This window comes from Rhamphochromis sp. 'chilingali' (assembly GCF_963969265.1).
Source record: "Rhamphochromis sp. 'chilingali' genome assembly, chromosome: 3".
Taxonomy (NCBI): Eukaryota; Metazoa; Chordata; class Actinopteri; order Cichliformes; family Cichlidae; genus Rhamphochromis; species Rhamphochromis sp. 'chilingali'.
In genome coordinates, this window is record NC_137931.1 from 27,395,645 (window position 1) to 27,416,990 (window position 21,346).

Here is a 21,346-nt window from a genome sequence, read left to right on the forward strand (position 1 = left end):
CAGGATGGGAAAGGGAAGGGTTAAAATTGTGAATAGCTCAACATGGCAATTCTAAGTGTTAATTGTCATTCTGTCTACAAAATGCAATGAAAAATACATTCACAAGGCTCGTTTTAATTAAAAAAAAATCCAATACATTGTTCTATCATCTGTTCAGAGAAAAGCAGTAAAGCATCACATTTGTAAAAGAATGTTTTGTGTTTTTAACGATTTGATGAACTTTCTTAAATATGCAGAACTGATCAATTGAAATCAAACCACCAAAATTTGTAAGCGAAATACTTTCTGCAAAGTTTTTAATGAGAATCTTAGCAGTCAATCAGAAAAGTGAAAACGCAGTATTTGGTTATATGAGCTATGCTAAGCTAAGTTAATCGGGTCTTTCAGGTGGTAAGGTTGTGCATCAAAGTCTTGCTGCTGTTCCTCGGTTGATCTGGTGTTGCCGTCCGGTTGTGGATCCACTCAAGGTAGTTGGACACTCGGGTGTAGATGCCATAGTTCCCCGGTCGGGCGCAGCCCTTCCCCCAGCTGACGATCCCCAGCAGGAAAGTTGTCGTCTTATACTGGGTCACCAGGGGTCCACCGCTGTCACCTTTACACGAGTCCTGACGACCCTCAATATATCCGGCGCAAAACATGTTCTGAGTGAGCACTACGCCACTCTCATCGACACAGTCCTGCGTGCGGATTCGCGGCACCTTCAGGCGTCGAAGGATCTGTGCGGTAGGCCCATTTTCGCTCCGCCTCCCCCAGCCACTCACTGTGTGCAGCCGGATCATCCAGAGCACACGGGTGGATAGATTCCATGTAGGTAGGCAGACTGGGACAGCATACTGGGTATAGATGATGGGAGAAGCCAGGCGGAGGAGAGCGATATCATTGTCTGCAGTGCTTGATACGTAGTTTTCATGCATGATAATCTCAGCCACCTGGATGAGCTGCTCGGTGCCTTCATTCACCGTAATGTCATGCTCACCTGACAGAAAGAAATATAAGGCAGCTCAGATTTAATCCTTTGAGCACAATTCAAAGTTAAATTGAGATTAATTAACAGTGATTTGAAGTATGCTTGTGTATTTTCATTGTCTAATGAAAAGATTTATAGACAGGTAGCCTCCTATTTTTTTAGGGTTGTCATCATTTTAAGAGGTTTAGACTCCTGTCACTCTCCTGTTCTGCTTCATAAGTCAGGCTTGCTTGAACAGACGGCATATTTAACTATGAGAGTCATACCTGCAATGACTTTCAGGAACTGGACCACGATGTCTTCCATGCAATGAGAAGCTGTGATGATCCATGTAGGTTTATAAATCACTCCTCCACAGAAACCTTTTCCTTTATACATCAGCAATACCTTCACACAACACAAGAGCACATTTTGTCTGAGCCTTCAAAAAGGATAAAACACACAAAACTAAATTAATATTTGTTGTTCAGAACCAAAAACTGGTTTCGATAGAATCTAAGAGATTAGATACCCTTTTATGTTAGTGGACTCTCTGCTACCCTGGACGCTTAGTTAATAAAAAATCAGACATATTTAAACCGATGAACTCTTCCTTTATCTTGGGCCTACCTGCCAGGGGCATTCACCTTTAGGACATACAGTTCCTCCAACGATTCGGAGATGCTCCTCCTTTTCTTCACCCCGCAGTATGGGGACCATGCCACATGCTATCGGCTCTGAAACAATAACAAATTATTCATTATTAATTTCATTTTGCAAATAATATCAAACTGCAGCTCTGGTTTAACTTTTACTAGTTAAAGGTTTTACTGGTGCACTAGAACTACTTAAGTGTTCTAAGCAATTGTTTATACACTGATGACACACACATGTGGTGGTGGGGAGGTTGGGGGTATAGAGGGCTGGTTTAAAGTAAAACAGGAATTTCATAACTGTTTAGTGCAGCAGGGAGTCCAAAGGTTGATTAGTGAGGCCTGTATGAACAGACAGGATTTTCCTGTAAATATATAAACTTCAGCGCTATGATGTTCGTCAAACTGAAATACCTGAACAAATATTTACACACACACACACACACACACACACACACACACACACACACACACACACACACACACACACACACACACACACACATTTTCTGCAGCCCTGAAAAATGTTAAAAAGTGATTGAAATTCTTTAATTCTTCAATCCTCTGATTGTTTACTAGAATCAAATGATTATTTTCCTTAATTAAAAAAATTTACATTTAAAGAATCATATACACACAGTTATGTAAAATATTGGTGTGATGGATAAACTAAGACAAAATAATTACCATTACCAGCATCTAAATGTTTTTACATATTCTAACCTATGTTTTTGTCTTTCATAACAAATATGGGTTTTTAAAGAAAACTGTCATAAACTTTGTTATTGCAAATATGAAAACAATTGTGTTGAGAATCTACAAAACATTTTTCACATTTTGTTCTTTACAAATCACTGTCCAACCTTTTGCTATGCAACTCCGTCCATCAACATGGAGAAAGTAGCCGTCTGCACACGAGCAGTTCTGTTTTTTTTGGAACTCGTCTTCTTCACAGAAGTGCTCACATTCTCCGTTCTCCACCCAGCAGGTATCGATCTCAGCTTTCACCTCTAAAGAAATGTTCATAATTAAATTATGTAATTTGTTCATTTAATCACAAAAAAGTAAAAAGAAATTAAATTATACAAAAAGCAAATAACAGTTATTTCAATTACTTTTCAAGTAGTTTTTCATAAACTGGCGGGAGGAATAATTAATTTTGATAAAGTACATGTTAAATATTATATATAGCTTAAAAATAAGCCAAACACTTTGACTATTGTTTGATAACAATTTTGTAAGTCATATACTTAAATTTTATTCAGCATATGATTAAGTAAAATATTATAAATGATAATTTTTATTTATAATTATAATTATAAATAATATTGTAAAAATATTATTTTATATATAACTTTATAATAATAATAATAATTTAAATAATCACAGTTTTTCACCATCATGAATTGTGAATGTAATTTTAGTTTGCTGAGTTTATGAGATTTTGTGCCTTTATAATTGAGTGTTTCTTTTTCTGTCTAACAAAATAAAATTCCCTTCTGAAAACATAAACATGTTTTGCTGTTATTAACTGAGTGACGTTCATAGTTTAATTTTAATGAAGGCAAACTGCTAGCTAAGCTAATTTAAATAGAAAATACTTCACATTACAGCAGCCAAGTGATGTGAAAATGATCATATTCTTTGCTCACCAAGCTCACAGGTGACTCCATGGAACTCTGGCAGACAAAAGCAGATGTAGGATGAAGCATGAGTGGAGCAACTGCCTCCATTCTGACAGGGATTGGAAATACAGGGGTTTGGTACTATAAGACAACACAGAACACAATGATTTAACATGACTGTATCATATTACATGGTGTTATTGATGATCTCTATTTGGGAAAGCTGCTCTTAAAATCGACATTATAGTTTATATTTTACGTTAAATGTATTAAATCTAAACACAATTCACAAGTTGACTTGCTGGAGTTTCTGAAGGTGGACGTAAAATTGGTCTTCAAGATGTATGTGGTGCTGCGCTAAAAAAACATTTTATTCCAGCTACTTTTAACATGGGAAATTGCTTACCGTTGTATGTTTTCCAGAACTCATTCTGAGGAGACAACAATTACAGCAATGTGAAAAAAATAAACCAGCTATCAGACAGAAACATCGGGTCTCCAACAAAGATATGTAAAAGGCAGCAAATCTACAAGAAAAACACTTTAGCTGTGAATCCTGCAGATGTTTAGCTTCACATTAAGTTCTCTATAGCTTTGTTGTGTGTCATTTGCTTAGATTTGATCTGCATCTGCTTGCATCTGTGTTTTATCTTTGCGTAGTGCTTTAGTCTCTGCGTTATGTTTGTCTCTTCTTGGACAGCTTCTGTTTGTTTGTGGTAAGCCCGAATGTCTGTGTGGTTGTTTTGAATGTCTTTTAGCCTGTTTGTGATTATTTAGTGTTTTATAAGATTCCTTTGGCCCCTGACTTAAAATGTTCTTGGTTATCTGATTGGTTGCGGCCTACAGCTATTCACTAAAAAACGAAACTGCGATTTTAGGTTCAGATCAACTGCAAAGCTTTGACATGAACATAGTTTCTTAAGTATTTCTAGAAAATTTTACAAACTATAAATCACTGCCCCTAACAGCCAATGGGATGGCTTCTTCCCTCAAGTTATAACTGAAAGCCAACATTAGTAAAAACATTAAGTTTTGTTTAAGTAAGTGAGAAATTGAATAATGCCCTCTCTATTCCTACAAATGACTATGATACGCTTGTCCTCAATTTCTAAGCATTGGCAGCATCCCAAGTATGTTGGAAAGTTAGTATAAAGCACATTTTCACCTCATGAGTTCATGTGGCCAAGTATTTGCCTCTGTTTGTGTTGCTAATTATGAATTGCTATCAATTTGCATGTTTACATGAATGATTGTCTTAAAACTAGTCAGTAATTTACTGAAATAACATGGCTTCAGTATTTAACAGCATTTAATTTAAGTATCAGTAATTTAAATCTATTCTTAGTTCACACATGACAAGTCCCAATACCATTTTTTTCCACCTGCTGTTTTCTCCTGTCATGTAAAACTCTTTTATAGAAAACATGTTCAGTGAAGTGAAAATTTAATTTGATTTTACCGTGAGCTCGGTGTGCTCAAACACCTCCCTGGCCTCCTCGTAGGTGCACTTCTCCTCTATACACTCCCTCCTCAGGTCTCCCATCTGCAGCTCCTCAAACCAGCCTGAGTTATACCTCCGAGTCCGAACTAGAACGCCATTGGCTCGATCTTTATCCAGAAAGACTGCCCAACATTTGAAGAAGGGGAGAGTTCATCAGAATAGTTCTGTCTCAATCAGAGTTGGTCATCCAATTCAATTCAGTTTTATTTATATAGCACCAAATCACAACAAGAGTTACCTGAAGGCGCTTTATATTGTAAAGTAAATGTCCTACAAGACTGAAATCTCTACATGTCTATTGCATTGTTTTTAAATTTGATTCTGATCAAAGTTCATCTGAAGCCTTTGTAAAGTCACTGATCACGTATGTTATGTATAATTATTTTTACAATAAACTGCTTGGTTTCCATATCTCTGACATGTTTATTTATACGGGACAATGCATTTTAATTACCATGAGCACCTTAATAAACAGAGTAAATGTGACGTAACCATAAAGTCTAATTTGCATTTGTGGCTCTTTGCAAAATTGATGGTTTTCATAAATAATTATTTGAAAAACAAAAAACAAATCTATAGAAAACTGAACATAGATGAATAACATAAACAAAAATATACTGATATGACAAATAAATGTTAGACATTAAACATTAAATCATTTATAAAACCTAACACATTAGAAATTACTAAAACAAACCGTAGAGTAAAAATCTCAAACTTTACTGCAATAAAGTAAAGTGCTACATGTAAGAAATAAGAGGCAGCAAATGATGACGCTTTTCTTTAAAAAGGTTCACTGATTATTATCTTAGTTGTCAAATAATAATTTGTTAAAAACTGATTAAATAATCACTGTGGTTGTTTATTTTTACCCACATCCAGTCTCATAACGATAAATATTTGCAATTTTTTCATGATATTTTTGGTTTTCTGTGGTTTCCATTTTCTTTCTGTTTGTTTTTTAAATATAATTTTATTTACTTACTTACTCACTTATTTATGTATTGATTGGTTTATTGTACAGGTGACTTAAACTTTTTGCCTCCCCCCCTTTTGGGGTGGGGCAGATGAAACCTTGTGTTTCTAAACACACTTGTTTTTAAGCATATACTGTCCACCTTACACTGCTTTAGAAGCTCCACCTTACAATCAGTGTTTTTATTTGACTCTGCTGTTCCATACTGTGCATCAGATGTCACTGTTAACATGTTAATATTAGCTCAAAATGATGGTCATTCTCGTCCCTCTCACGACAAAAACAGACCTATGATTAAGTGGTTTCACCTCCATGTCACTGCTTAATCCCTGAGCTAACTAATCAATCAATCAGTGATCGATACGCGTAAACGTGTTAGCTCACCTGAAGCCAGCTGGCAGCTGTGGAAGCTGAAGACGAAGATGATGAAGACTTTCAGCCACATAGTTGATTTCATCAGAAAGTTGCTGTGCTGTGTCTTTGTGGGGCTTCGGGTCCAAAGTCCGTCCCTCCTCCTGCTGGTGGTCACATGATCAGTGGAGAAACCTGAATGATGAAACTCTGACCCAAAATCACTGAAAGTTTCTGCCTCCAGATTCCTGATTATCACTGTTTCATTGGTGAATTGGAGAAATTACGCAAACGCAGAGTTTCTTTTGTGTATTTCTGATATAGACGTAGACTTCAAACACCAAGCAGTCAAGCAGCCTACACGAGTTCAATATTATTCTATTTATTATAACGTGAGGCTGTGTATGTATGTATTATACTTACACATTGTTTTGTCTTGCGTTTAGAAGGTTATTAGACTAAAATCATTCAGTCAAAAGAAGGATTTGACTGACTTGGCTTAATTTGTTAAACTCAACAATAAACAGATATTTGCAGCCAATATTCCACAGTCAGTGTAAACAGAAAGTAACCACTGTTTCAGTTCTAAGATTTTATTTATCAGAACGTAGTGAAAAGTAGACCTTTGCAGGTCTTAGAATTAGATAAATACAACAAAACAAATTACAATGTCATTGTATATTCAACAAGTATTAAGACAAAATGCAGAAGCAGTGCGTGAAAAACTAAGTACACTATTACTTCTTGTATAGGAATTACGAAAGTAAGTAGAAATTAGGTGCTCATAATCAAATGCACTTGATTATTAATTATTATTATTAACCCTCACATGGCAGCACATGTTTGGATTCACAAAGTTTCACATGAACATACTACAACACTTCTGGAACAGTGGTTCATTTGTTTGTACACACGGTCTGAGGCAATTTCAAATTTGTTTATAAAGAACAAACAAATTCACGTAAGAAAATATTGATAAATCACTGATTTGTGTGCATGAAGGACCCACTGTTACTAAATGAGGCCTACTGGTCCTACGAACAGAAGCACATCTACAACAAAATGGCTGAAAAGTGAGTGAGGGGCATGAAAAGAAACGAAAAACACTGAACTTCATCTTTATTGTCAAAAAACAACATTTCAACATGTCGAGTGAACTGATGTCTTTGCATCTTTTAGATTAAACTGATTGTTGGTTGATGGTTTACATTTACCATCACTATAGAAAACTTCAAAGTTTCTAGCAGATTAATTTATATCTAAAAATACAGGCCATTAATTTACTTGAAAAACAAATAATTTTTTAGTTTGTTGATTTTGGATTTTTCTCAGGACCAATTTTATTGTGATGAAATTCCTCCAGCTGACAGTCAAAAATTCTTTTTTTGTTCAAAAAGCTTCTGAAACTACATCTCTGGCATTTTTTAGGTACATGAAGGTGTGGAAGTTAAAGCTATTTGAGCACAGCATCAGAAAATGAATATTATTTTTATACATTTGTGGCTCCTTCACAGTGATTACTGATCTAATGTTTCTAACACTGGATTCTTACTCTCTTTAACTCTTGAACTGCGTTGACACAGTGACTAAAACCAATTTTAGCCAGTTGCCATGATATTCTCAATCCAGTCCAGGAAGTTTGTGACCTTCGTGTAGACGCCGTACATGTTTTCTTGGCCGCAGCCTTTCCCCCAGCTCACCACACCTGTAAGGAACCAGGTTTTCTTGTAGCGTGTCACCAGTGGGCCCCCGCTGTCACCCTTGCAAGCATCCTGGCCACCACGCTTGAAGCCAGCACATATCATGTTCTTGGTGATGTTGAGCCCGGTGTGGAGGCGGCACTCCTGCACCGGGACCCTCGGCAGCTGCAGACGCTGCAGGTATCTTGAGGTAGAGCCAAACTCTGCCAGACGACCCCAACCAGACACAGTCGAGTGGCGGATGCTTGCCAGCGTCCGGGTGAAGGTGCTATTGCGGGCAGGAAGGCAGATGGGCACGACGTGGCGGCCCAGTTTTACTGGGCGGTGAAGTTTCAACAAAGCCAGGTCGCTGTCGGAGCTAGTCACGTTGTAGTCTTCATGGCACACAACTTTGAGCACCCGCCGCCACTGTTCTGTTTTTTCCTCTTCCCTTATGTCATGCTCACCTTGAAAGCGACATTACTTTTAAATGCTACATTGAATTTGGAGCCAGAAGAAAAGTGAGCAAACTGAAAAAAAAACTTGAACGACAATTAAGTTGACCTAACATACATAACATACAGTTGACTCACAATATCCACTATGTTAGCAAAACCCATATACTGTTAGATACATTTTCAGAAGCTAGAAAATGACACCTTTCAAATTAAATCAAATATTTTACATTGCATACAATGCTTCAAACAGACAAAACAGCCTATAAAGAGGTATGGACATTAAATAAAATGCTATCTGTAACCCTAAAATGAGTCAACATTGACCTGGTGAATGTTATGTGATTGAAGGAAGTAAGAGAGGCCAGACTAGAAGCCAGAATTTGAAGTTACCATTTTTCTAATTGTCTTACCAACAACGATGTGGAGCACGGTGCTAGGTTTTTGATAAACACAGTGAGCTGCAGTTAAAAGCCATCGATCCGACAAGACGATGGCACCGCAGAAGAATTGGTTATTTTCAGCCAGAAGAGCCTGAAAAAAGAGATAAAATACATACAAATCTGGATTCATCTCCCTGTTTACACTGATTTTCAGTTCAGTCCTTGTGTAATTTGGCATATACTGACAGGCACCCTTCCACTGAGACCATTTCTGATGAAGCTTCAGTGATCATCTCCTGTGTCAGCTCTTTTTTTTAATTTTCCTATTTCTTAAGTTTTAGGGATATGATACCCTTCATCAGCTGTAGATTTTTTTATTTATTTATTTATTTTTTTGCCTTCCACTTCCCCTTCTGGCCATTATTTGTCGATTATCCTCAAATTTGTTTGATGCGCTGCACAGCATGCTGAAGTATGTCAACTCTTTTGGCTAATAGCTATTTGCTAGTGGAAAAATACTATTTCATGCCAATCAAACTGTGTTATTTTGTGACCACTTTTATGACAGTGTTGTTTCTACAAAACTTTTGCACAATACTATATGTGTCTCTTTATGTATTCTAGTGGAAGATTGTGTATCTTAGCTCATTTTACTGGAGATGGGGCTCTATTCAAAGACTTACCTGCCACGGACAATGTCCTTTGGGACACATTATCCCATTAACAACCCTGGGGGCAAAATGTACCTGAGGCCTTCCGCAGACCACAGCATCTGGACCAGACAGTTAAGAAAGAAACCAAAAGTCAGCCTTTTGCTTCTGACACCCTGAATGATGCTCAAAGACACACAGGAATTAAAATCAGTCCAAACTTGTGATATCTAAGAAACTTAAAAGCAGTTTTTTGGGTGTAAATATCTGCTAAGAGGTTAATATACCATTCCCGAACCCTCTGTGAATGGCCCTTATGGCCATTGATCAACGGTATTTCATCAATGGGCTGTGATCAGTGGTTATTGATCAATAGTAATGACAATTTGCATATTAATGGTCAAGGAACTGACCTCACAGCCCATTGTTCATTCAGTGCTAGTTTCAGTCATTGTGCAAATGTACTGTTTATAAGATTGGGGAAACCTGCAGTCAGGTGAGATTGAAGAAGTTACTTGAATGAGTGACGAAACGTTTCTCCCACTGAAAATGTTACGTCCAGATGAACAGAATCAACTGTTTGGGATTTCATTACCTGGATGATTGAGCATGCATCAAGACTAGGTCAAGATGTTGTAGGTAAAGGTGTTGCTTAGCACGTGAAACAAATCAATCAAATCAAGGTGCTGTGATGTCCCTGCTCACAGGTAACCTGTACAAATCTAAGAATGTTTTTTTTTTTTACTGTCTTCAATCAAGGGCGACTTTAAATTCATCCATGAGCATAAAGCAAGCCGATTAGAACTTGTAAAGCCTGTATTTTTAAAGTATTTGTGTTGGGTCTGCGCTTCCACAGGCCCTGCTAGTTTAGAGACTTATTCTCGTTAACGGCTCTGGGAGCTGAACGCTCCTCACCTGTTCCCTAACCAGCGTCAACCAACCAGTCTTCCTCGCAGCCTTTTATTTCCCCGACACACAGTTTACACAACAGTCACAGTACACACAAGCACCTCCCATTGTAAAACCACCCTATGGTTCTAAAAGATAAGACACTGTGTGTGTGTGTGTGTGTGTGTGTGTGTGTGTGTGTGTGTGTGTGTGTGTGTGTGTGTGTGTGTGTGTGTGTGTGTGTGTGGCTGGAGAGGTGGTCAGAGACACAGGAATGTCTTTGATTCCATAGTTTGAACTAAGACCTACAAATTTAAGTAACACAATGACAACATTTAACAATTTGACTCCAACAATTTGTACATGTGATTTGCACTGTACTTCATAAGTGTGTTACTGGCTCAGACCTTCAGGCATGCAGGTACTGTTGTCCAGTTCAAGTCTGTATCCCGGAGCACAAAAGCATATGGGAGAGCCATCCTGAAGCGCTCTACAGAAATGTTCACATCCTCCATTTCTGTAGCGACAGCTGGGGGTGTTTGAACGCACTGCAAGGGAACAATGATAACACTGACTTCCTCTGCACCAATTGAAAACATCAACAGACTTTTTGGACTTCCAACCTTTTTCGCAGTTGTATCCATGGAAACCTGGTGGACATTTGCAGATATAGGTGTCGATGTTTCGAGTGCACGTCGCTCTATTCTTACAGGGAGAGGACAAACATTTGTCCACAGCTGCAAACAGGAAGTAGCAAAGATTTTTATCAAGCATTTCAACAAATGTTTGGAAAACTGAGCAATGTCTTGGTTACAAGTGCGTAAAGAATTCTAGCACTACTTTATTTGCAATGTGTTTATAATGTTCGAAATGTCAAAGCTCAGACTGAGTACCTGTGTATGTCCTCCAGAAGTTCTCCTGAGTAGACAGAGGACCCAAATTCAGTAATAGTTAACAAAACAAATATAAATAAAATAAAAACCATCAAATTCTGTCTTTCAACTACCACCAGCACCATCCATTCTTATGTCACTACCTTGACTTCAGTAATAAAATTTGGTACCAAGTGTTGTGGCATTTTCAATGCTTTTGTTGGTATCTTGAAACTGACCAGCTGTTGTGGGTGGGCAAAAATCTCCCTGGCCTCCTCATAGGAACATTTCTCCTCGATGCACTCACGCTCCAGATTGCCTGTCTTGATTTCCTCCAGGAAAAAGTTTGCTCGACGAGTTCGATGGAGGAAACCGCTGGCCTCAGACTTTTCCAAACCCACGCCTTTGTGTAGAAATTAAACAGAACGACACATGTCAAACTCCAGTTGTGTAGACATAAGAGACATTAATAATGGTGTTTGCATAAGTTTCCTGTATGTTTACTGATATAGTTATTCAGGGTAATCCTGTATTTTTCTGTGATGAAAATCAGTCTCAATTCCATATTAACTTTTAAATCAGCATGAATAATGTATTTGTTTTTGCTTTGGAACAGTTTAGCTGGGGTGGATACTGATAGACTTAGATAAGTAAAACAGTGAGTAAGTACTATTAGTTCTGGTTATAAAAAAAAAGATGAGAAAAATAAAATAACAAATTGCTTAACCATTTCACTCAAATAATTATTTAAAAAACATCTTTATAGATAAAAAAAAAAATGAAAAGGAAGACATTAAAGATTTTATTTTCAAATATTTTGCTAAATTATTTTTCATTAAACTATATTTTTAAGTTAATAAGAATAATAAAATACACACATAATGTGCTTTTTACACATAATTACACAGTTAATAGTGGTATACAGTTGAAAGATGTTTGCATTTTATTCTTGTTAATTTGACTGTTAGCATGACTTGGGACCGAATTAATATTGTTTTGCTATTTAAATGCAAACCAGGTTTAAAAACGATAATATATTTTACATTTTATCTACAGCATAAGTTTTATCACAAAAAACATTGCTGTTAATATAATATTGGCAAACAGGAAAAGCCAACACATTTAGAGACTTTTTATGTGTTTTTCCCTTGTTTGTTTTGTAACTGATTTGACTTCTGTAAACTGTCACAAATGTCCTCATATTTCTATATTTATAATGCTTTGTTTGCATAGTTAAACACTTCTTAAAATATTGTAAAATATAATCTTTCATCATTTTACTTTTATGCGTTGTACTTTTATTCTTTTTTTTTAATTTTTTAATTTTTAATCATAGTCATTTTTTAGGTAATATAAATATATATTATACAATATTTTGGCAGTTGGTCTTTGGCTATAATAATACCAATATCACTGTTTCACCTGCTACAACAAAAGACTTAAGACCTAAATGTACATAAATACATGGCTGAATAAATATAAATAAATAATGTTCATGTTTTATGTTATTTATTCTGAGCTAGAAATTAGTTTCATTCCTGTTTTTTCTAACTGTTTTTTCTTTTTTGTGAAAGAATAATATGCCCTCTCATATTTGAATGAAATAAAATAATCTTGAGTCTAAGTTTATTCAGTGTTCAGATTTATCTTCCTGAAATTTATCTGTAGTGTTTATCGCTTCCCAGTTCATTACAAACCAACATGCTAGCATGACTTTAGCCTCCCGATGTTGTGGAGAGCTGCTCAGAGCTGTGGATGCCTGTGTGCCATCCCTAACAGGTGGAAACAAGTACAGAAAAAGACAAAGAAAATTTCCAAGATAGAGAAGACATAAAACTGACCTTCAGGGATCCCAGTGCATGATGGGATAGAAGCGATGATGAGCAGTAGTAAGACGAAGAGATGCTTCGTGTCTCTGCTAATGGACTCCATGTTTGTTCTAAACTTATCAAAGGATCAAAGGTTGAGAACAAACAAACTACAAACCAGCCCCCCGCTAAACCCCCAACAGTACAGCAGCAGGCTTTCCCTATCAGGCTGATGAATGTGTTTTCCTCACAGTTTAATAACAGGTAAATAACAATAAAGAGGAGGTTTAAACTACTGACTTTACAGATTCTGACTAGGTGATAAACTCATGACTTCTAAATGTACTGCAACTCCAAGTCTGGGGCACACTTTAAACATACCATGATATTTATCACTGATTGGTTGGTGAAGTTGTGAAATGAAGACATGGCGTTAACCAATGAGCACTCCCTGGTTAATCCTCCTTTCAGACTTTTAGCAAGACCAGAATTCACAAACTGATTTCCTGCAGATTTTATAGGATTGAAATTCCTTTTGGAACCAACTCACCAAAATGGAGTTCAGACTTTTCAGATAATCTGTTAGTATTATTGATTATTGATTAGATCATTTTATTAAAATGGGGTGGCTGTAGCACAGAGGGTAGAGTCGATCATCAGCAGGTTGGTGGTTCGATCTCTGGCTGCTCCAGTCTGCCAATAGCCTGTGTCAAGATGCTAAGCCAGAGTTCTCCCTGATGCATCCATTGGAGTATGAATGTTAGAAAGCACTTATGGTGACTCATGATAGATGAACGTAGTTGTATGTTCAGTGTCAACAATACAAGTTGTATAAAGTGCTTTGAGTGCACTGTAGAGTAGGTACAGCCATTTACAAAAAGGCCGGAGGTTCAGTTCAGAAATGCTGAGATGAAGCTTAGCAGACAGCTAACCACCATTAGCCTGATATCTCGGACTAATACAAACTCTGAGCCTCAATACAATTTAAACAGGTCAGTTATTAGAAAATTCAACCGCATCCACCTGTTAGGAAGGGACGAAATATTTTTGTAACGTGTTTATCTTTGCTGTAAAATTGGACATTCAGTGCATGTCTGCCTGGAGGCTGATGCTTGATTTTACCAAATATCTCCACTATGAACATCTTACATCGATATTATTTTTACATTTGATTTAAAGCATAAACCCATATCTAAGCCTGATATTAATTAATAAAACTGTTAACTATCAGTTATATTTACTTACTTTTCTTACTGAGGATAAAATTTTAAAAAGGTCCATAGAGTTATTATACAAGCCAGTACATATATTACATTCTTTTATTAAATCAAAAATCACACTCATTGAATCATTTAGTTTATTTTTTCCATGTGAGCAAAAACACATATTTTTTGATTTGATCATTTAAAGGCTGCAGGTGAAATGATGGCAAGGCAAATAATAAATATGTAACGTAAACAGTTCATTGCTACATTTCAAGTTCAAGTTTGCTCTTTTTTTCCCATAAAAATAAAACACGTGATAAAGAGTTTATTCTTTAAAAATAAAAAGTTTGAATGTGGAGTCATCAAGTTTGTAAACAGGAAGCGGTGGAGTTTTTAAAGTTACAGTGCTGTGCGATTTCTGTTCCTCTTCTTTCCTCCAGGGGTCAATGATCTTCTTAAACAATGTCCTTCAGGATGTCAGGGATAAATTCCTGAGCATCTCTTAGGTCATCCTTCCACTCCTGTAGGATGCAATTTCCTGTGTGGGCGCCTCCGGCCCCCAGCAAGGCCCCGAGCGCCGCTCCACGGTTACAGTTCTCACCTGAAGTCAGAACCAAACAAAACGAAAATAAGAACAAACACAGCACTGATGTCATACATGCAAGTCATCAAGCAGACCATGAAATTAAAAAATGAAATTATTAAAAGTCAAAATTAGCCCATCGCTCAGCTATCAGCAGGAGGTTTCTACTGAGTTAGTCTGACTGACACCGAGTGTGATGGAAGGATAGACTTTTGTTAACAGCTTGTATGGACACTGCTTTTATATTAATGAAAGAGAAATAATAATAATAATAATAATAATAATAATAATAATAATAATAATAATAATAATAATAGTATAAAGACTCACAGAAACCACATACTGCACTAATTACTTTTCAGTTTTTTATTTAGATTTGTATATTTATAGACTTTAATTCGCTAAAAACAAAAGTTTGAATGTGGACTCATCAAGTTTGCAAACAGGAAGCAGTGGAGTTTTTGATCCTCTTTTAAGTTGCAATACATTGCTGTTTCATACCTACATAAAGACTCTGAATAATTTAATTAATATTAATATTCTATTCATTTTTTTTATATAGCACTCATCACAGGATAAAAACACAAAGTGTTTCACAGTAATATAAAAACAGAAATACATAAAAAAAACCAAACACTTGTTGTGTGGCTTCTGCTTGACCGCATAAGCCACACCTGGGCAAAGATTTAACCAACAGGAGCCTGAGTGCAAACCAGCATGTTTAAATTTTACCTCCACAGTTGGTGTTTGCCAGGATTCCTCCTTTGGGGTCATCATGAAACTCGTGGGCCAGGTAGAACAGGCTGGACAGAGCACCTGTTTGTGCAACACAAGCAGGAAAGACAAGCATCTAAAAACAATGATCTTAAGTTTTACCAGCCAGTGAGGTAAAAGAAAGGTTATTGGTCGGATTCTGACCTTTGTTGTAGCAGGCCATACCAAGGTAGTTCACAGCGCTCTGATGGACCTTCAGTCTCTCCTCAGAGGACACAGAAAACCTAAAAAACATTACGGATAACCTTTTACACACAGACGCTGCTTCCTAACCAAGCATTTAGTCTAAAGGAAGTCTGCAGAAAGTGTTGGACAGCTAATAAAAAAGGGCTTTTTACTGTAGACTTTTGTTGTGAATGAACTGCAGGAAGTGTGATTATGAGTGTCATAAAGAATACACTTGTTGTAGGCTTTTAATGTGAACGCCTGCACAGGAAGCATTACTTAATTCTCAACATTTTAGCAAATCCTGAAATACAGGAAAAATGTTAAAGTACTCCTTTAAAGCTGTTCCGGGTCTCAAAGAGCTCAAATCCCTGTTTATTCTGAAAGACTTTTACTTCTAAATGCATACAGGAAGCGGTCTCTGGCAGCCAACCTAAAATTCTAATAAATATTTTAATAAGAAATTGTCAAAAACCAAATGCTGCTCAGATGCTTCAAAGTAAAAGTTTTCCAGGGGCCAAAAGAAAGTACCGAGTGGTTAGACTCAACTCTTATTCTGAAACATCTAAAGGAAGTGTTAGATATGTTTACAAAATCTCACTTGGCCGCCTTGCGACTGAAGCTCTGGCAGGCGTCCCAGGCATCCAGTCTCCTCAGAGCTTGCTCAGCCTGCTCACGGACACTGGCCCCGCCCAGTACCGCGTGCAGTGCCCGGCTGTAGATCGTCACGTACTCGGGCACGTTGGGGTGAGGATGGGTGAGCTTTACGAACTCCACCGCTGCTGAAACCTGAGGACAGAGTAGGTTAAAGGTCACATGTTGCTATCTGAGACTGTTTCTTATGTTGTTGATTTGTGTTCGCTTACGGCTCGCTCCTCATTGGCTGAGGCAGACAGAAGGATGAAAGGAAGGATCATGGGAAGGCAGCCAATGGCATCTAGCTGGCAGTCAGGGAACGGAGAGCTCGTTTTCATCCCGGAGCGTTCCTCTGCAAACTTCAGAACCTGGAAAACAGCAAGTAAATTGGTGAAACACTCCAGATGTGGCATGTTACAGCATAGGGGTCAACTGCTTCTGTCCTACTTCATGTGGCGAGGTCGGTTTGCTCTCCTGCCAGTCAGCAAAGAATGAGCGGTGGAAGGATTCAGCGTAGGTGTCCTTGTGTGAACCGGGTGTGGTCAGGAAGTGGACGTAGTCTGACAGAACAGCAGCTCGAGCATCCGGCTGAGAGACGTCCACAAAACCTCTGGAGACAAGTGTCCGAGCCACTCGAAGGGAGCAGAGGATGTTCAGCGTGTTGTCACCTGCCTGAAGACCTTGAAGACCACAGAGAAAGAACATGGACACAACAAAAATAGAAACAAACAACAAAACGAAGGAAAAACAGTGAACTGTAGTATAGGGCGGCAGTACCTCGGTGATAGTGGATCGATCCACTTGAGGAGTTCCACAACTCCAGCTTATCATGGAGAATGACGCTGCCGACCACATTGGCTCGCTTCGCACCAGAAGACCAGTTGGTGCGACCACTGCCAGCTGCAAAATGACAGAGAGGTTAAAAACAGCAGGATTAATCAGGATGGAGCTCCTCAAGGCTGTGTCCTTGGTCCTCTTCTGTTTGTCTGTCTCAACACCGGTTCATCCGATCTTCTTCATATTTGGGAGGTGTATTTCTAGGGATTTGAGTTGAGTGCCAAATCTGAGTTCATTTGGATGAGCAGTTCTCATCTTCAGGTTCAGAGTTCTTTTAAAAGTATTTTTCCCACACTGAGTGATGCTTTGCCAGCATCAGTAGGAGGGAGGTTTCTGCTTTTTTAGTTTAAACTAGAGATGGACCGATCCCATATTATGTATCGGTCTGATACTGACCTAAATTACTGGATCGGATATCGGAGAGAAATAAAAAATGTAATCCGATCCATTAATTATCACAAAAGCACTTCACAAAACTTGCGACATGGCGTAACTCAGCTCATAACTTTAGCACGTCGGAGCAGTGTGCGTCACGTGATAGAGTGGCTGTGGCATGTGAGACCTGTCGGTGGTCTGGCTGAGCATTTGGAGCCTCGTTACCAAATCGGTATTTTATCTCTGAGAAAGTTATCCCAGAGGAGTAAAGCAAGTGTGTAAGTTCATCTCTGAATGTTTGTAAAGCATTCCCACGATAAGCTTAACAACCGATATATGGAGCGACTGCCTCTTCTTCTCTCCCTCCCTCTCCTGTTGCTACTTCAATCATGAAACTGATCAATGATCAGCTGATCGGTTTTTCTGTCGCAAGTCCCGTTTCTCCAGTTTGTTTGTTCGCCCACTTTGCACCAGAAAGAGGAAACCAGTGGATAAACAACAGCAGCACATTTAAGCTTGATAAGCTGTTGTTAGAATTTACTTTCTACACCAGCATCCTTTTTTACGTAGCTGACAGCTGGTAACTGTGCAGGGGCGGGTCTAGCAAAGTTTTGCCAGGGGGCCAAGTAGGGCATTAACAGGTAAAGGGGGGCACAAAGAAATACTTTTCTTTCTTATTCTCATGTCTAGCTTTTAATAAATAATTATCTGAATCTTACAATTAAAGTTTTCATCTGACGTAAAATGTATAGAAATCCACTATTGTATATAGTAACTATTAACTCTAATTTACCCCTGCTAAGCTATAGTACCTTTTCCTTTGGGAAGATACCATCTGTGCAGTCTGCACATCTTTCTGTTGAAGAAAGTTGTTGAATCTATTTAAATATTGTAGAAAAATAATTTATTTCTATGCATTTGTTTTACACGTGCATTGAATTAAAGCAGATTACGCTGATTAAGCATCATTAGGCAGAGGGTGGGGGGTGGTTTCCTATTAGTTTTGCTAGGAGTTTGGAACCCTATTAGTTAGGTTGTTTAATATTTCTGCTACGTACTGTTTAGAATACGAGAATAGGGAGGATGGTGTAGGTTTAAGTAAATTAGATTGATCAGTATTGCTGAACTATGAAATGTTTTGGCTGTAGTGCATATAACAGAATAGCTTTAGTGTTTTGTTTTTTAAAACAAATGCAGCAGGATATTTAAAAAAAACAGTTTTGTTGATTTTGTTGATAAAATGAACTACATCGGATTCATATCGGCAGATACACATCGACAGATAAGAAACACATGGACCAGTTGCTGGGTAAAAAATGTACCAAAAATATTTTTACATTTCTTTTACTATACTACATATTTTTAGATTAACTTAAGTGTAATAAAGATTATGTTATATAATATAAACATGCTAATTGGAAAATAGCATAATAAAAAAATCTGCCTTAAATTCATTTTCACTGGCAACCCATTTTTATTTATAAATGTAACATCTTTTTAGGATATTCTTTTATTTAACTTCTACATTTAAACCAACACTCAGACTGTAAACTCAGCAATTTTTTTCATAGACGTATAGAGTTAGACTTCTTGCAGGAGTCTCCCCCTGCTGGTCATTACAAACAATGCAGGTCAAAAGCACCTCTCCAATGACTTCTTACCTGTGTTGGAGAGGGTGAGGATACTGGACGGGTGACGCTCAGGAGGCGAGTTGAAGCCTGATATCCAGCCACCGAAGTCCCTCCTGATGTCGTTGATGTCATAGTACCAGTGGACCGGCATAGACATGGAGTCTGCTGCACACATCGCCCAGAATGCTTCGCTCACTGACCGCCGCATCGCAGACATCTTGGCTCAGGGGAGATGACCTGTGACCTTAATGTGAGGAGAGTTTACAGTCAGTGTACAGATATCTTATGGACAACAGAAAACAACAGTAAACGAAACAACATGAACTCAACATGTACAACAAAAACAAGCCAAAAGAAATTCAGTAATACTAATAATAACAAGCAAAATTCCCAAATGTTAAAGAAAATCTAATAATTAAACAGTAAACTAATAAATAGATTATTTACTTCTGTTAAAAAAAAACAGCTGCTGTGGTTAGTTGATCAATCCTTCATTCAAATTTACATTTAAAGATTTCTTAAATAAACGATTAATAAATAATTTTCTGGACATTTACAAAGACTCGAACATTTCAGGATAAAAACTGTTTAAAAATTGTTTTCTTTCCCATTAATCTCCCTCCAGTGATTGCTCAGTGTGAGCTGACATCAATGCGTTACACTCAGCTTCCAGATGAAGCTTTATACACCTGTCCTTACCTGTCGAGTCATCACCCTCAGACACGGATTATTTTTAATCAGGCTGAACGCATTAAACATGATGTTGTGTTAAAGTGGATCAGTAAAGACTGAAGCTGCTCACCTCTGCGCTCTTTGCTCCAATTGATTCTCACGCTGAACTTGCATAAGTTGTTATCACATCGTTACAAAACTGAACAGGAAGTGTGGGACAGCAGCGGTAGATATAAAATAAATAAATAAATCAAATATTTCTTTTAAAACAGCTCCAATTAGCCTGCGTTTATCCTGACACCTCAAATAAAACTGACGGGTTTTATAAAAATGTCCTTTTGGACGATTTGGGATTTGTTTATATTGACATTTTATAACTGCTTGCTCAGTACGGAGGCCGGTGGAGGTCAATACATAAAAACCGCTCTACGTATCTGCTGCCCTGAATTAGGACTTGCAGGCAGTCTGAAAACAGGCAAAAGCCCGGTAAATACATGTGTAGTCTGATCACTAACCCCGTAAAAACCTAAAATTTGATTTATTGAACTATTACATCATGACTTTATCAGAAGAACCAACACAGAAGTTTAAAAACGCCTAGGACAAACCATTTACAAATACCTCCTGGCACTTATCTGGGCTGTTAATGACAGGCATTGTCTAAAATAACTTATCAGTCGAATCTGATGGAAATAGCTCAAGGGTTTGTTGATTTTTTTTTATCCAAAATAACGCTTTAAAGTATTTTCCCATCTGCAAATCTGCTGTTCCTGAATTCTAACAGGTTATATTCAGGGCTGTCTGTCTCTGATAACAGCATGAGTGTTTATATATGTTTAATATTTAATTTCTATGTCATTCTACATTTGGAGAACAATTTGGGCTTGATTTTTTTAAATAAATAAACAGCTTGTTTGATTTTTTTTTAATGTATGCAATAAAAACAAATAATACACCATCAAACAATTAGATCGGTTCTCCTCGAGAATGAAAGGTACTTTATAAGATATGTTATTACTGGGGCCACCCTGTTACCAATATTCCTAAAGCTGAAAAAGCAGGTTTTAAACATATTGTTTGAACTGCTAAATGAGGGTGACCATCTTTAACTTAATGTTCAAGGATGTAATAAAGTGTTACAAAGGCAACAGATAAAGCCTTGTGCACAGTCAGCAAAGACTGGAAAAATACAAAATATATGAAAGAGGACTGACCTCTGGTCCACCCATGGTGCTTTCACGTGACTCAATTGTGTCACTTCCCCTTTGTTTTGTATGTTTTGTGTGTGTGTGTGTGTGTGTGTGTGTGTGTGTGTGTGTGTGTGTGTGTGTGTGTGTGTGTGTGTGTGTGTGTGTGTGTGTGTGTGTGTGTTTCCCAGAATCAATGGGTTGGGGTTGCATGGGACTCTGAAATAAAAGAAACGTGTGAACAAAATCAGTTCAAGCTAGTGGATTTACAACTTTTCTTTACCTGCTACATCTGGCACTTGCAGTTTGGTTGTCAGGAAGCTGGAACAAGCGAAAAATTTCATTTTTGTGGGCTTTTCAGGAGCTGTTTTATTTAAATAATACAACAGCTCAGTTTACATTTTGTCCCAGTGCAGGTGTGATCTACACAGCAGATGTACAGCATGTTTTAGTATTTTGTGCATGGATTATTGTCAGGTTCATGGGTAGGATCT

General features: G+C 37.6%; 2 protein-coding genes across 3 annotated transcripts; both read right to left on the reverse strand.

Annotated features, from left to right (window-relative positions):
• Nucleotides 1–94: 94 nt before the first annotated feature.
• On the reverse strand, nt 95–12,911 carry LOC308393699 (uncharacterized protein; the record flags this gene model as incomplete). The annotated part of the gene is made up of 15 exons (XM_080877657.1): nt 95–976; nt 1,234–1,354; nt 1,577–1,683; nt 2,463–2,609; nt 3,252–3,365; nt 3,631–3,655; nt 4,684–4,847; nt 6,086–6,310; nt 7,656–8,198; nt 8,600–8,720; nt 9,253–9,341; nt 10,515–10,844; nt 11,001–11,025; nt 11,219–11,382; nt 12,821–12,911. The coding sequence occupies 15 exons, from the start codon at nt 12,909–12,911 to the stop codon at nt 384–386; spliced, it is 2,859 nt and encodes a 952-aa protein (XP_080733783.1). The 3' UTR covers nt 95–383.
• Nucleotides 12,912–14,136: 1,225 nt separating this feature from the next.
• Nucleotides 14,137–20,053, reverse strand: LOC308394159 (uncharacterized protein). Of its 2 annotated transcripts, none has more exons than XM_080878336.1 (9): nt 19,796–20,053; nt 19,024–19,237; nt 16,928–17,050; nt 16,598–16,830; nt 16,381–16,518; nt 16,116–16,303; nt 15,494–15,573; nt 15,308–15,391; nt 14,137–14,593 (listed from the first exon to the last, which is right to left on the reverse strand). In XM_080878336.1, the coding sequence occupies exons 2-9, from the start codon at nt 19,208–19,210 to the stop codon at nt 14,448–14,450; spliced, it is 1,179 nt and encodes a 392-aa protein (XP_080734462.1). In that variant the 5' UTR covers nt 19,211–19,237; nt 19,796–20,053; the 3' UTR covers nt 14,137–14,447. The 2 variants fall into 2 exon arrangements, with proteins under 2 accessions (XP_080734462.1, XP_080734463.1); XM_080878337.1 differs by lacking the exon at nt 19,796–20,053 and adding an exon at nt 19,693–19,785.
• Nucleotides 20,054–21,346: the final 1,293 nt, after the last annotated feature.